Source organism: Caenorhabditis remanei, chromosome X (assembly GCF_010183535.1).
Source record: "Caenorhabditis remanei strain PX506 chromosome X, whole genome shotgun sequence".
NCBI lineage: Eukaryota > Metazoa > Nematoda > Chromadorea > Rhabditida > Rhabditidae > Caenorhabditis > Caenorhabditis remanei.
The window spans coordinates 10,218,596-10,232,365 of record NC_071333.1 but is presented as its reverse complement, the minus strand read 5'-3'; the positions used below and the strand labels follow the sequence as shown (position 1 = coordinate 10,232,365).

Below are 13,770 nucleotides of genomic sequence, written 5' to 3'. Positions count from 1 at the left end.
TAAATCGACTACGTACAATCGATTCGTAAGGTTTATTTTTCAAAATGCATAGTTTGCTCAAAAAGCAAAAGAAGTTACAAATTTTGTGTAAACAGACTGACAATCTGTCACGATGGTCGATAGTGATTGTGGTTTTTCATGATGCTGGATTAAAGGATAATACCTAGCAAAAACACCAAAACACTGAACTAAATTATATTAAAATTTTAGTTGCTTTTCAGGATAGACGTCGCTTAGGAAGGAGTTTGGGAGTACCAGTAGAAATGGACAGAAGATGTTATCTACAGATGCATGAATACAAACATGAGGTAGTATTATACTACATCACGATAACGTATATGCATTGTAAAGGAACACATTTTAAACAATTACCTTATTACTCAAAAATACCCAACCCAAAACAACATTAAAACTTAAAATTAGAATCATCCGCGACACTGGTCATCAGACTTATGAGGTTTTTGATTCGGCGCATCAGCTTGATGACTCTTTGTACTCCGTTCTGAAATAAAGAAAACAATACATCAACTTCTAGCGAAGAGTCTCACCTCAGTATTCGGTTTCATTCCGATATCCAACAGTTGTTCCAAGTCATCGAGAATAGCAAAAATGGCAATTGTGTAAGGGATGCGATCAATCTCCGGGAGCGACTCCTAAAATTTACCTCGTCTTAAAAATATTATTAAACTGTGTTTTCAGACATACCCATTTACGATCGATTTGAAGACTTAAGAAGTTCATGTGCAACCGAACGAAGAAGGGCTGAAAAATTAGTTGAAATGTTTACCAAATTTCAAGTGATTTTTTATTCAGTTCCGTTTTTCTCTCCCAAACTGTAATGTATAATTTCACAATGTCTTGTCACCGTCTTTTATCATGTAATTGGGGCTTTTACAAAAGAACCTAAATGCGGGTGAGTTTGAGAATTGCTAAAACTTTGGTAGGAAGTTGAGGAACACTTCAATAATCATTTCAAAAAAAATATATTGGAACGCTTTCAAAGCTGGATCAAATTTAAAGGAACTCGTACCTCTTCACTTATGAACAGTTCCCAAGGTTTTAATTTCGAGATATCTTGGCTTCAAGGTCATTCGAAAAAGAAAGAAAAAACTGTAAGATTTTTAAATACAATGCAAACTTTGAGAGTTCATAACTCGAAGATAAATGTCGAGTTTGTTCCAATACTTTGTGAGAAATTTTAAATCATACTTAAACTTAGCAAGCAACCGTTGAACACAGTATTAGTACCCAGTAAATACACATTCACGTCTAGGTGAAGTTTTTACAATCAAAGACCAGAAAAGAGTAATTGAGTGGTAAACCAGATAGAACAGACTGAAGTAAAGCTGATTCAAAAAAGTTATTTTTTTAAAATAAAAAAAAATGTTCGGATACAATGAGAAAAATATTGTAATACTTCGGTCTGAAAGATAAAAGAAGTATGTTCACAGACTTTGCATACAAATTGACTGGTAAAAGCTTTTCTCTGAAAAAGAAAAGAAAAACTTACATGATACTGTGGGGGAAGATTTACTCTGATAGGAATCAACGGTTGCAGTGTGTATCCCACGTTGTTAGCCGCCATTTCTAACTGTGAAACGTAGCAGGACAAACAATCAGGCGACTTATCTGTCATTGTTCTGAGCAATCAAAATCAAATCTAAAACCGTGTCTTCAATTTTCACATATAATAAAATATTAAAAAGTAGGAACAGATAAGACGAACAATTTTAAAAAAAAGTAATTCCGAAGAAGAGTTGAGTGAAAACTGTTTAATCTTACTGTTGATTAGGAATAACGAGTGTTGGAATTTGTTCAGGCACAAAAAATATAATTTGTGAATTTTATATCAAAATGGTTATGTTTGATTATAGCGGGCCGAATATAACGTGCAAAAACCAAAATTGCAAGAACAATAAACAACAAAGCCCAAAATACGAAATGTCATAATTATAACTATTTCAAAATGGCTGTAGTAAAAAATTTAAGAAGCACAAAAACCTGTGGAATCTGTAATTTTCCATAGAATGCCTGTACAAAAAAGGTGGTAAACTAAAAAAGGAAACTTTAGGTTTGATCCACACCCTCTATGAAATTTGACAACAAGAAGCACATAATTATATAGAGATTCACGCTCGAAGAAGAACATTATTCTTTGAAAAATCGAGAATCCAACCTTTCAGTTGTTACTGTATTTCTTTTATTGGATTGTCATTATACTGGAAAACGTGTACAGGTAAAACTATCTGTATTAGTTTCTTTCTCAACAAGAAGCTCAACAGGAAGAAAGAGTCAATTTCTAGACTCAGACAAAACCTTGATTATTGACCACCAGAGGCTGCTATCTAATCCATCACCTGTTTAGGTTTATTCAAAAACTGTTTAGATTTATCCCATAGTGACAATGATAGTGCATTTTATAAAGCATGTAATATTGAAATTTTTGAATATCACTGACAGAAGAACCTCAGGGGGTCGCAAGTTTAGAATCGTTCCAAATTCGTACTAGGCATTAAGGTTGATTAGGCACACCCCAATTTATCGTTTTGTGCTCGTCACTTGTCTCTGAGAAAAACCGTCTTCGCCGTGGTTTTGGAAGCTCTTTTTGGGCTTTTACAAGGAGAGGCGGCTTTTCTCAGCGGCAAGTAGGAGCCAGGCTTGGTCGCAGTCGGAGAATCGGATACGCCGCTCCGATTCTCCGATTCTCCGACTTTTTTCGGAGAATTTCTCCGACGGATAATTCTCCGACTTTTTTTGGAGAACTTCTCCGATTCTCCAAAAAAAAATTTCCGACCAAGCCTGGTAGGAGCACAAAACACAACTTTTGTAGCAATTTGAAAGGATTTCAAACTAGGGACCCTGCAAGGTTATCTTGTGAAGCGCTTGTTTCATTTATTTAGTATAGGCATCCAGAGTAAGTGAGTACTTATTCTTTAAAATTTCAGAGAGTTTGCGCTAAATTAATTAAATCTCATAATGAATGCCTTTATATTCAAATACAAATGAGAGACATTTGGTCAACAAAGTAGTCAACATTGTCATACTGCAATACCACATAGGTGATCAATTAAAAGCTAGTTTTATAAGCATGGTTTCCACATGGGAGCTATAATACAGACCAAAAGCAATTTCCACACAATGTGAACAAGTTTTTCGATTTTACCATTCCCTGAAGACAATACTATGTGTTCAAATAACAGCATCCTACAATCGGTTTCCCATACACACTTCGTATATTACATACAAAAACAAAACGGGAGAAGATACTACTCTGCAGAAGTATAGCATCTCAATGTGAGTATAGATTTTTTAGAAAAAGAAGCGGACATTACAAATCAAATCATATATTGAAAGCTCTTCTAAATGCTAACGTGTATTTCTTTCAAAAATAATAATGGGACAAAATGTCAGTACATCGGGTATCTGATTGGATTTTTAGAATAAAACACTACACGCGAAAATCGAAATGAAAAAAGAATTAAAGAAGCGATACCGAGGAATAGGCGGTTTGAATGATTGGAATCCCAAAAAAAAACGGAAAAGCATGTGTAGAGAGTATGTATTTGCGTGTCTATGTGTGATCGAATGGTAACTTTTATGGCGGCAGCGAGGCGGTCGGTGCCATTCCGTTTGTTTCTCATATCGAATAATTGTTCTTTCTGAGAAGCACACCATAAACGGGGAAAGTCTTCTTTTGCCGGATATCGGTGCCGGCAGTGTTGATCAAACAATGCATATGTTAACATGTGTGAATATAGATTTCTGAAGATATGGAGTTGACCTCAACTCACATGTGTATGTCACTTTTGGAATGATATAAAACGAGGCATTTTGAATCGATTCCAAGTAACATCGGTGTGTTCTTTTTACAACTCCAATTTTTTTTTCAACTCGTAGTCTTAGAAGAGATTAGAATGTTTCCCTCGTAGGTTTGAAGTTGAGAAATTCTAGTCTCCTGAAGTTATACACCTGAAATTCATATTACTTTTTCTCACTTTTTTCAATTCACTATTAGCACCTGATGAAACAAAAACGACTGGTCATGAAACGGCTCATTTCTTTTCTCTCTTTTTCTGGCGAAGTTTTCTGTCATGAAAACAATCAAACCATCTGACAAATTATTTCTTTCTTTTAGTGAACGAATGTGGGCATTTTCTTTTTTCGTCGACTCATTTCGCGTTTTTCACGACTTGAACTCTTTTTTGCAATGGTTCCATTTTCATGGTATTAGGTTGTGCTCTTTTGAGCCATTCTCTGTTTTGTATGCATTCATTTTGATATTTCTTCTCATTATTTGCATATTCGTTCTTTTCTAAGCTAAACCCACGTCACTGAAATATGGATGGTGTATGATATTAACATTTTCATGGGATTTTATAAACGTTCTTTTTTTGTTTCGTTTTCTTCGTAGTAAAATATTTTGTTTTTCAGGTAAGTAATGACTATACCGGTTGCTAAACCGTGTGATGATGGAATTGGGGTCACTCCTCCGGACAATCCGTACTTTTTCGGAGATATTCCGGATGGAGGGATCGAGCTAACACCTGAAGTGGAAATCGAGCAAGATCCGAGAATTCTCTTGTCTGCTCAACTACGCAACTGTTTGTATGTAACTAACGAGAGTCATTTCGAGACTAATGTACCGGAGGCTGTCTACGTAAGACCCAATGAATCCATCTATCCAATTATTTCGTGTACATTCTCAGAAAGACTTGATTGCTCGCTCTGTTCAGTGGAAGGACTACGTAGAACAAGGCGGATGGGTGAGAAAATGTGATAATTGCTTATATGAGATCATATCTTTTTAGAAAAACTTCAACAGTACGACTCAAATGATTGCCAAGATGGTCGCCGAGAGCATCAAGCAGGAGTACAACACATTGGCCCGTATCGGTCAAGAAGACAAGTGTATGGTGAGTGAACTATCAAGTGAACTATTGTTTTTAGACCGACTATAAGCATTTTCATCTCTTTTTTCAGTTTGCGATGGAAAAGATTGCATTGCACCTGCGCGATCTTATTCGAATGGAAACATTCTTTTCCAGTCTCTGCCAATAATTATGTTCAAAAATAAATGTTAATTCCAGTTGTGGAGGACAACTTTATCATTTAACAACAATGAAAATGCAAAAAACGGAATCGGTAGTGAGAAAAACCCGTAAATGAATCAGTTAACTAGTCATCTATACTTACTACGACGTTTCCTTGTGATGATAAGAAAAGCAATAAACCGCAATAATGCTACACAAGACAAGAATTTGGGGAGAGCAATAACACGTGCGTTAGATTTGAAAAAAGGCACATAAAGAGACTGATGATGTGAGTTGGGAGAGAAATTAGTAAAGATGACGTCAACGTCGTCTGAAAAGGCAATTAATTTAACATGATAAACTAGTGGGGTGAGAAAATAAAAGTTAGAACATATCCGTAAGATTGTAACCCTCAATATAGAAAGTGATATATGAAACAGTGTTAATTTAGGTCATTTTAACAAGTTGAGAAATAATGAATTCAAATTTTGACAAGCGGAATTGTGTCAACAAGTCTCCTCTTGCGAATAGTGGAGTCCGGCTCGTTTTCGTCGTTCTCGTCGTTCTCGTCAATATCCTCTTCGACTTCTGAAACAGAAATAATTAATTGGTTAAAACGGGAATTTGGTTTTGTAAACTTACCAAAGGTTTCATCTTCTTCGTCAACGAAAACATCTTCAGGAAGATCTTCGAGAGAGGCGTATCCTGAGACCGTCTTGTCCACTGAAATCAAGTGATGGTTTGTGTATTCGAAACTACTTTATGTTGACTTACTTTCAAGAGTGACTTGAACATCCTCGTGCTTGACAACTTCCGACACAGATGTGTACCTTGAGAGACGGTTTGCATACCTGAAATTTTCGATATTAGAAAACATTCCTGGTATTCTTCACAACAAACCTCTCTTGCTGTTTGGCAACCATTTTTGGAGGAACTTTAGCCCTTTTCAGACCTCCATCCCATTCCAAATCAACTAGTCCACCCTTGTTGGCAATCTCCTTTTTGACACGATTGGCGAAGTCAACGGCGTCTTCTCCGACTCTTTTAGTCATTGGTGGCAGGTACCAGACATTGCAGATGATAGCCCAAGAAGTCATCATTCTCATGATGTATCCACACCACGACTGTTCGGAACTGTTCCAGAAGGCGTCGCCAAAACGAGAGTCGTATTTCATTGCAATCGGGTAGATGGTTGTCTCGATCTAAATAAGATAGTCATTTATAAGATATTCGTGTTCCATTAATACTTACCTCAAACGATCCCTTCTTGAACATCATCACAGAAGTGTTGTTAATACAGGTTCCTTCCGGGAAGATCAGAATCGGCAGTTTATCCGGATCTGTGCAGTGTTCACGAAGTTTTTGAGCCACAACGTGTCGATCTTTTGCCTCACTTCTCTCGAACCAAATGTGACTTGATGCACGAGAAAGAGCTCTTTGAACAATACCGAGAAGACCATCATGTTTCTGTCCAATAAGTGCATAGACATTGTCGATTGACAGAATGAGAGCATCAATTGGAGAGGTGTGGTTGGCAACACAGATTCCTTGTTTTTCAGCTTTGTAGTGTTCGTCATGGAAGTACACAACGGCCGTAAGACTTCTGGAGAGAATGCGATAGCAGATGAGCATACACTTGTGATTCAGTTTTCTGAAATTCAATAGTTTGTCAATTCATAATGATTTAAATTATTTCTGAACTCACTTTTTCCAACTCAAAACAGGTACGAGACCAATGAGAGCCGTGGAACTGATCAGGAAGATGAGTCCAATGCAGAAGATGGTGAAACGGAGTGGCAGCATGACACAGTATCGGAAAAGGAAGCCGATGATCCAAAGAGCGCTCAACTTCCAACTGAAAAAAACATTACTAGGTAGTCTTTGAATTTTTTAATCGTCTTAAAATGCACTTACTTGACAAACTGATAAAATTTGATGCTGGTCCTGGTCAACATGTTCCAGCTAACCAACTGTTCCGCTTCGAATCGACTGGTCACCTCGTCCTCAATGATAGCTTCCATTCCAGCTTTCACGAAATCCACGGAATCTCGGATCGCAGCCCATCCTCGACTTCTGACAAACACCTCATCAGGAATGTCTTCAGAAAAGTTGTCGTCAAGGTAGATTTGTGTCTCTCGTTTGATGATTCCCACTGGAAAAAAAGGAATTCAAATGAATTAATGGAAATGGCATTGTTCTTGATTAATTAAATCAAGTACTGTTTAGCTGATTACTAAAAGAAGGAAATGGTAGAAAACTGGTATGTAGTGGGTATTTGGTAATAGTTCGAAAATTGGAATCAGTCTGTGTTTTTTATTTAGATAATTTGGGTGTGGAACCTAACAAATGAAAAATTGAAAAAAAGCAAAACGTAACCAAAAGCATATGGATTGGGCGGCCAAACAAAACCAACTAATTTTTTGAAGTAAAATAGAAGTAAACGAAATTTGCTTTGTACCACATTTAGATATCTTCGTTTCCCAGTTTTATTCTGCGGTTGATATCCACATTTACTTATGAATTCTAATCCTACAAACTCTACCGGCTATTCTAACACAACATACATGTGCTGCTTTCCGACATCTTTCTGTTCCTGAGACTGCAGCATGATCCGACGGAGGCGAGACCTGAAAAGAAATACCCAACCTGACAAAACACAATATGTAATCAATAAAGCATGCTTAATAAGCGAGCATGCTGCTTGTATTTTTGATTCCAAAAGAAGACTAATGATTTTAAGTAAGGCACACTCACTGGTGGTCGATCCAAATTTCCTCTTCAAACACGATTCATCACCGTAATCCGAGTCAACTGATGGAAAATCCTCTCCAGAATCGCGACTTTCCGTCTCACTGCGAGTATCACTACGCATCTCAATCTCCATATCGTCATCCGTGATTCCATCAGTCGCTTCGAATCTTGGAGTCTCCAAACTTTTCAGTTCGTCGTCTTCATCGTCTTCCAGCTCAGCAATCTTGTTGTAGAAGAATGGAGTGTTCACCGCGCTTTCTTTCCTTCTGATCTTTTCAGTCGTTTTGATTTGACGGGCTCCCCACTGAAAACATAAGATTTCATCCTTCATTCATTCCGGTATAACATGTGTTTTGCTTTTGATAACTTTTCGTTGTTTCTTTGTGACTCTTATCAATGTGACTGACCAGACCATCTGCATCAGACCATTTCTAGAGAAAAGATGAAAAGAGGAATGTTTGGCAAAAGAAGATAAGATGTTTTCTCGAAGTGGTTTTTTGCTAATTTATGGTCTATTTTAACATATCTATAATACATTTTTCGTAAAGGTTTTCTAAAGTCATAACTCACCTCGAAAATGTTGATGAGAGTGTCGACGTACATCTGCCGCAATCCAAGTGATTTTCCGAATGTGGCGAGGATAATGCATAGCAGAACAGTCAGAGCCACTGGTGGAAAGGCGAATGTAGTTAATACAAAGAGCAGGTGCTCGATTCCCAGCATACTGCCAGTCTGTGTTGTTTTCTTGTATTTCGGCTCTTGGGTTGACTCTGAAACGATGAAATTATAACTTTCGAAAGAGAATAGTAAACGGAAAGGACGGCATGTATTAGTGAATGTCGCTGAAAGTATGAAACGTTTCAGCGATAAGTTACCAGTGACACCGGAGCAAGAGAGAAAGCGAAATGTAACATTTTAGAGAGGAGAAAGCGGAAAGTATGTTGGAAACCCGCATTCAAAGAGTGTCATTCAAAAAACACCGCGTGCTTGATAAGATACCTAGACACACTTGAACTATTCGGAAAAGTGCAAAATAAGAGGTGATGAACAACATAAGTATTGTCTTTTTAGGTTAACGAGAGTCTTGTCTACTATTGGGAGAAAAAACCTAACCAAAAATCTTACTGTTCAAACTAAACACAATATCTATTTCTAAGATCTTACTGGAAAACACCTATCTTCTCATTCACAACCTGCACCTATTTCGAAAAGAAGAAAGAAAAGAACATCACTGCAAATGCTGTCATTTTTACGTCATTCTGACGAGAGAAAAGATAAAAGAAGAAATCAGTTGGTCTTCAAGTGGAACGAGTAGGTTGAAATTAACAGTTGTTTTTTTTCTGTCCCAAAGTGTAACCTGAGAAACATTCTGTTGGTCTTTGAAGAATCACGCGTAGAGAAAAAAAAAGAAAAAATAGCGAATAAACATGAAAAATATGTCGAGACCGAAAAGAAACGGTAAGTTGCCGTCTTGATTTTGTTTTTCCAAAGTTGTTTACCACTTCTTGGTGGGTGTTGAAAACGGCGGAAAAAGGAGAAAACGCACGGCGACAAGAGAAATATATAAAAAGTGGAACGAAACCGACGTGAACCCATTACTGCGAATGCGAACAAGTCATACTTGTACAAACAAGAACTGCGGAGCGTGATTGTTATCTTTTGATAACGATATAACAGTAAATGAAACGTGAGCTCATTGTAAATCAATTGGAGAATGACAGTTTGCCTCGAAATATGCTGAGCTTGCATTTGTGTGGGCAATTTTTAAGGCAACGTCAGCTATGCTATTTTGAAATAGTTTCAAACGGAAAACTGCGAAAAATTAACAAAAGAATCTGTCTCGGCGGGTATTTTGAACCTGTTTAATTAAAAATGAGATTGATATTCGCATTTGAAAGCAAGAAAAACAAAACAGCACGTGTCGGAACAAGACAACCCCACAGAAAAAAAAAACGACTCAAGGGCGGATGGCCAATTTCCCAATGACAGTGCGAGAGAGGCCACGTGACTGAGGAGAAGGGGTCAACCTCCCGTGGTTTACTCATGCGGCGGTGCGCGGGAGAGCAGCTGCCAGTCCGCATTATGTCGTCAAATGCAGTGTTTGCACCAAACTGCGCAGTAACGGAAGAGAGGGGAGAACACGTTGGACTAACTGCCAAGACTGCGCGCGGAAGAAAAAAAAGGGAAGAGAGTTCTCTAGTAAAGAATATACAATGAATAAGGAACTGGAAAAGAATGAACATTGTCAACAGTTATTATCTAATGAAGTGAATGATAATAATGTTGACAAAACTTGTCAGTTATCAGTTTCGCGGATTCGGTCATTTTCTGTGGGTTTATGATATAATAAGCAAATAAACAAGAGGAATGTTCAAGTGTGCAAAATTTGGTTTACAAAAAATTGTGTCGAAGAATTGAATGAAGATGCTAGAATCCGGGCAGAATGAATTGTATTTTCAAAGGCGAAGTAAATTTTGTATTCTTTTCAAATTCCAGTCTTGGTTTGATTTTAAGCAAAAGATTCATTGAAAAAAGTTATATTTGACGGGAAAACTCCAAAACGCGATCTCTGAGAGCTTCCTACTTCTCCCTTTTTCTCATTGAGAGATGAACTTTGAAGTTGAAAAAAAGAGACCAGGTGCTCCATTCACTCTCCAAATCCCTTTCTCCCTCATCAGTGGTTTCTATTCATTGTGACAGCACTTAGCACCGGAAATCACACATCTCCACAACGTGATAGCATTCTATTCAAAACAAAGCTAGATTGATCAGAAAAAAAGAAAGAAACTTTTTTTTTCATTTTTTTTTCATTTCAGCTCTCTTTTCTATTATTTTCTTTTATTTCTGTGTTCGATTAGATGACACGAACAGTTTCGTTTCTCTTCTATCTGTCGTTTTTTATTACTTGTCCTAATTTGACGGCGTGTTTCCATTCAAAATAAAAGAAGAGAAGAAAAATCTGATCATCGAAAAAATAGAACAAGATAGGAAAAAGACTGCAAAAGTTGGTGATGCTATGTTTTAAATTAATTCAAATGAATGTGAAGAGAGCTCTTCTCGGGTATGAGGAAGCCTAACAAAACTGAACTCAAATGTTTACTCAGTGGTGACTTTGTGCTGAGCGTTGCACACCCGAAGAATGGTCAGAAACGTTTTTCACTCACAGTTCCTTCAACTATATAAGTTGTTTTCTTTCAAATAATTTGCTAAATTTTGTTTACCTTCACATGAATTTTGCATGTTCTCAATTGGTTCTGGTTGACTTCATAACTTGCCCTCCGTGGTTTACTTCGCATCTGCAACACATCAAGAACCAATTGTTTTGGGTGAGAGGTTTTTCCCGTTGTGACGGGTGTGAAGAGTGGGCGTTCGGATAATTTGAAGGTTTGGGAACGAAAAAAGTTATGAATTTGAAGTGAGAACCGGAAGAGATTTTTGTTTTCATCTTGGTGAGTTAAGTTATGATTTTGAAAAGATTGAAAAGATTGTTGTTTTGATTGATTCGAATACAAATATCACTGAAAGCAAACTACGAATAATAAAACCTCCATTTTACGACTTCAAGGATTTAGTAGAAGCAATAATACGTTTGTTTTGTGACTTGGTTTATATTATTTCGTAGATACTTCGAATTTATTGTTTTCTTGTTAGTTCTCTCTGTGCTTACTGATTATTTTGACTAGAAAATTGATTTTCATTTTTTATTCGTATATAGAATTCACAAAAAAAAACAAATCATCAACTAGTCAAATTGCATTGCCAACACATATTTACGTATATGTTACATCCAACCGAACACTAGTTGTTCTATCTTTCTCTTGTCTCAGATACTCTCTTCCTCACTAACACTGCCTAACCGAGATCATTCCAATTTCTCGTGAAGAAACCTTCCACGTTGGAAGGATTGAGGTGGCCGTTGTAGGTAGTGACCTCCACACCGTCCCGACCCACTTCCCTTTTCTCTCCGCGGAAAACTTCCTTCCTCTATTCACATTTATCGGTGTTGTTATTCTACGTTTCTTTATTTTGTTTTCGAGAAACCGAATCGATTTTTCGAGTTTCACTACGAAGTCTTTCTGAATTTTATAAGTTCTTAATTTCAGATGAAGTTTCTTCTTCTTGCTCTTCTGGCAGTAGCCGTTCTTGCCAAAAAGGGAGATGATGAAATCAAGGATTTGTCACACGGTAAGCAGAAAAAGGTTCAAAAAACAAAGAAATTGATAAAGAATTGTTATAGGATACCCAAGTGCCATCGAATGGGTTGAGTTTGATAAGGCTGTTGGAATCGCTAAAGACTTGAACAAGCCAATCTTCTTCCTCATTCACAAGACTTGGTGTGGAGCTTGCAAAAGTAAGAAAATGGTGGATTGGTTAGAAAAATGAAAAATATAATGATTTCAGACCTCAAGCGTGAACTAAAGAGCTCTCCAAAAACCGATGAGCTCATCATTCTTTCTCGCAAATTTGTCATGGTCAATGTTGAGGATGATGAAGAACCAGAGGACCCGAAATATTCCCCAGACGGTGGATACATTCCAAGAATTCTCTTCCTTGGTACAAAATTTAACCAAAAAAAAACAAAAATAATGAGAGTATTATTTTCAGATACTGATGGAAACCCATTGAAGACCAACAACGAGCAAAAGTACAAGAACAACAAGTATTTCTACCCACTTCCAGCTCAAATAATTGATGGAATGGAGAGAGCGCTTTTGGAATTCGGAGGTGAAGAGGTAAGAGAATTGAGAATTGAAAAAAGTGGGGTCAGAAAAGATAAACAAGATAAAATGTTGCAGGAGCCAGCCAAGGGAGAAGTGAAGAAAGAGGAAGCCAAGAAGGAGGAAACCAAGAAAGAAGAGAAGGTTGAGAAGAAGGTAATTCTGGTCATGATGAAAAGAAACTAATGAGTGGATAGAGCAGCGTGATAGAAAATAACAAACAACTAATTCTCAAGGATAGGGACATATTGACAAAATTGTCACCGGTCACGCGAGTTTTAGTCCAAAATAGCGCTGAAACTAAACGACGTCATCTATCAAATCATCTCTCACATTAGGCTACTCTTCAAAATTTACTGGTTTCCTTGGTCTTCTCTCACAAGTTTTATTTTTGGCATTAAATCAGATAACGGAAATAAGTTGGAATTCGAAAACAATGACATCACTAGTAAACATTGAATTAGCCTATTCGAATAGAATAAACAATACCTTTTTCAGAAGGAGGAGAAGAAGGATAAGAAGAAGGAGGAGAAAGCTGAGAAGAAGGACAAGAAGGTAAATTTCAGATGTGCTTGGAAAAATAAAACGATTCCGTTTTTTAGGAAGAGAAGAAGAAGGATGATAAGAAGAAGGATAAGAAGAAGGAGGATAAGAAGGACAAGAAGGATAAGAAGGACAAAAAAGATAAGAAAGATAAGAAAGACAAAAAGGACGACAAAAAATCCAAGAAGAACAAGAAGGAGGAACTCTAAGTCTGACGACTATCAAGTTTTTACTTCAACATTTCTAAATTTTCACTGGTTCATTTTCATTCTGTGGTTTCATAGTGATTTTTGTTTCTTTTTTCGCTCATATGGCTATGTTAAGTGTAATTTGATTCATAATATGTAAGAGATTTTTGCGCTGTTTCAGTTGCATAATAAACTTTGTAATATTAAGTCAAAACCTCAACGTTTCTGTACTCAAGATTACTTTTTGAATTGAAAAAATAGTGTTCGAGTGCCAACTCACCTGTAACAAAAATTCTTCACTAGAACATTAATGCAGAAACTTTTTGAAAAGGTCAGGAGATCAGAATGTGTGGGCTCATCTGTCTACGTGCATAGCTATGCGACCATTATCCCCACTAGCGATTCTCCATTCGGATATAAATCATATACTTGCCCGTTTATAGCTATTATCTAAAAATGATGTTTTCTTATTGTGAGTCCACAATCCCAAGTTTTTCTGTGAGTTTTTAAGGTGGAAAATGTGATTTTGCTTCTTGGTTC

General features: G+C 37.0%; 4 protein-coding genes across 4 annotated transcripts; 2 read left to right on the top strand and 2 right to left on the bottom strand.

The window, feature by feature from the left end:
* Positions 1 to 406: 406 nt before the first annotated feature.
* On the bottom strand, positions 407 to 1,636 carry GCK72_024008 (uncharacterized protein; the record flags this gene model as incomplete). The annotated part of the gene is made up of 4 exons (XM_003117935.2): positions 407 to 502; positions 549 to 653; positions 706 to 762; positions 1,511 to 1,636. 4 exons carry the CDS (start codon positions 1,634 to 1,636, stop codon positions 407 to 409), a joined length of 384 nt encoding a protein of 127 aa, XP_003117983.2.
* Positions 1,637 to 4,438: 2,802 nt separating this feature from the next.
* On the top strand, positions 4,439 to 5,058 carry GCK72_024007 (uncharacterized protein; the record flags this gene model as incomplete). Its single annotated transcript, XM_003118364.2, has 4 exons — positions 4,439 to 4,657; positions 4,707 to 4,763; positions 4,809 to 4,913; positions 4,981 to 5,058. The coding sequence occupies 4 exons, from the start codon at positions 4,439 to 4,441 to the stop codon at positions 5,056 to 5,058; spliced, it is 459 nt and encodes a 152-aa protein (XP_003118412.2).
* A 453-nt stretch (positions 5,059 to 5,511) lies between these two features.
* On the bottom strand, positions 5,512 to 8,504 carry GCK72_024006 (uncharacterized protein; the record flags this gene model as incomplete). Its single annotated transcript, XM_003117765.2, has 10 exons — positions 5,512 to 5,618; positions 5,673 to 5,753; positions 5,805 to 5,881; positions 5,931 to 6,232; positions 6,282 to 6,681; positions 6,736 to 6,885; positions 6,945 to 7,182; positions 7,595 to 7,657; positions 7,785 to 8,085; positions 8,352 to 8,504. 10 exons carry the CDS (start codon positions 8,502 to 8,504, stop codon positions 5,512 to 5,514), a joined length of 1,872 nt encoding a protein of 623 aa, XP_003117813.2.
* Positions 6,935 to 13,251, top strand: GCK72_024005 (uncharacterized protein; the record flags this gene model as incomplete). The annotated part of the gene is made up of 8 exons (XM_003118259.2): positions 6,935 to 7,150; positions 11,885 to 11,966; positions 12,019 to 12,132; positions 12,183 to 12,335; positions 12,387 to 12,514; positions 12,578 to 12,655; positions 12,998 to 13,054; positions 13,102 to 13,251. 8 exons carry the CDS (start codon positions 6,935 to 6,937, stop codon positions 13,249 to 13,251), a joined length of 978 nt encoding a protein of 325 aa, XP_003118307.2.
* Positions 13,252 to 13,770: the final 519 nt, after the last annotated feature.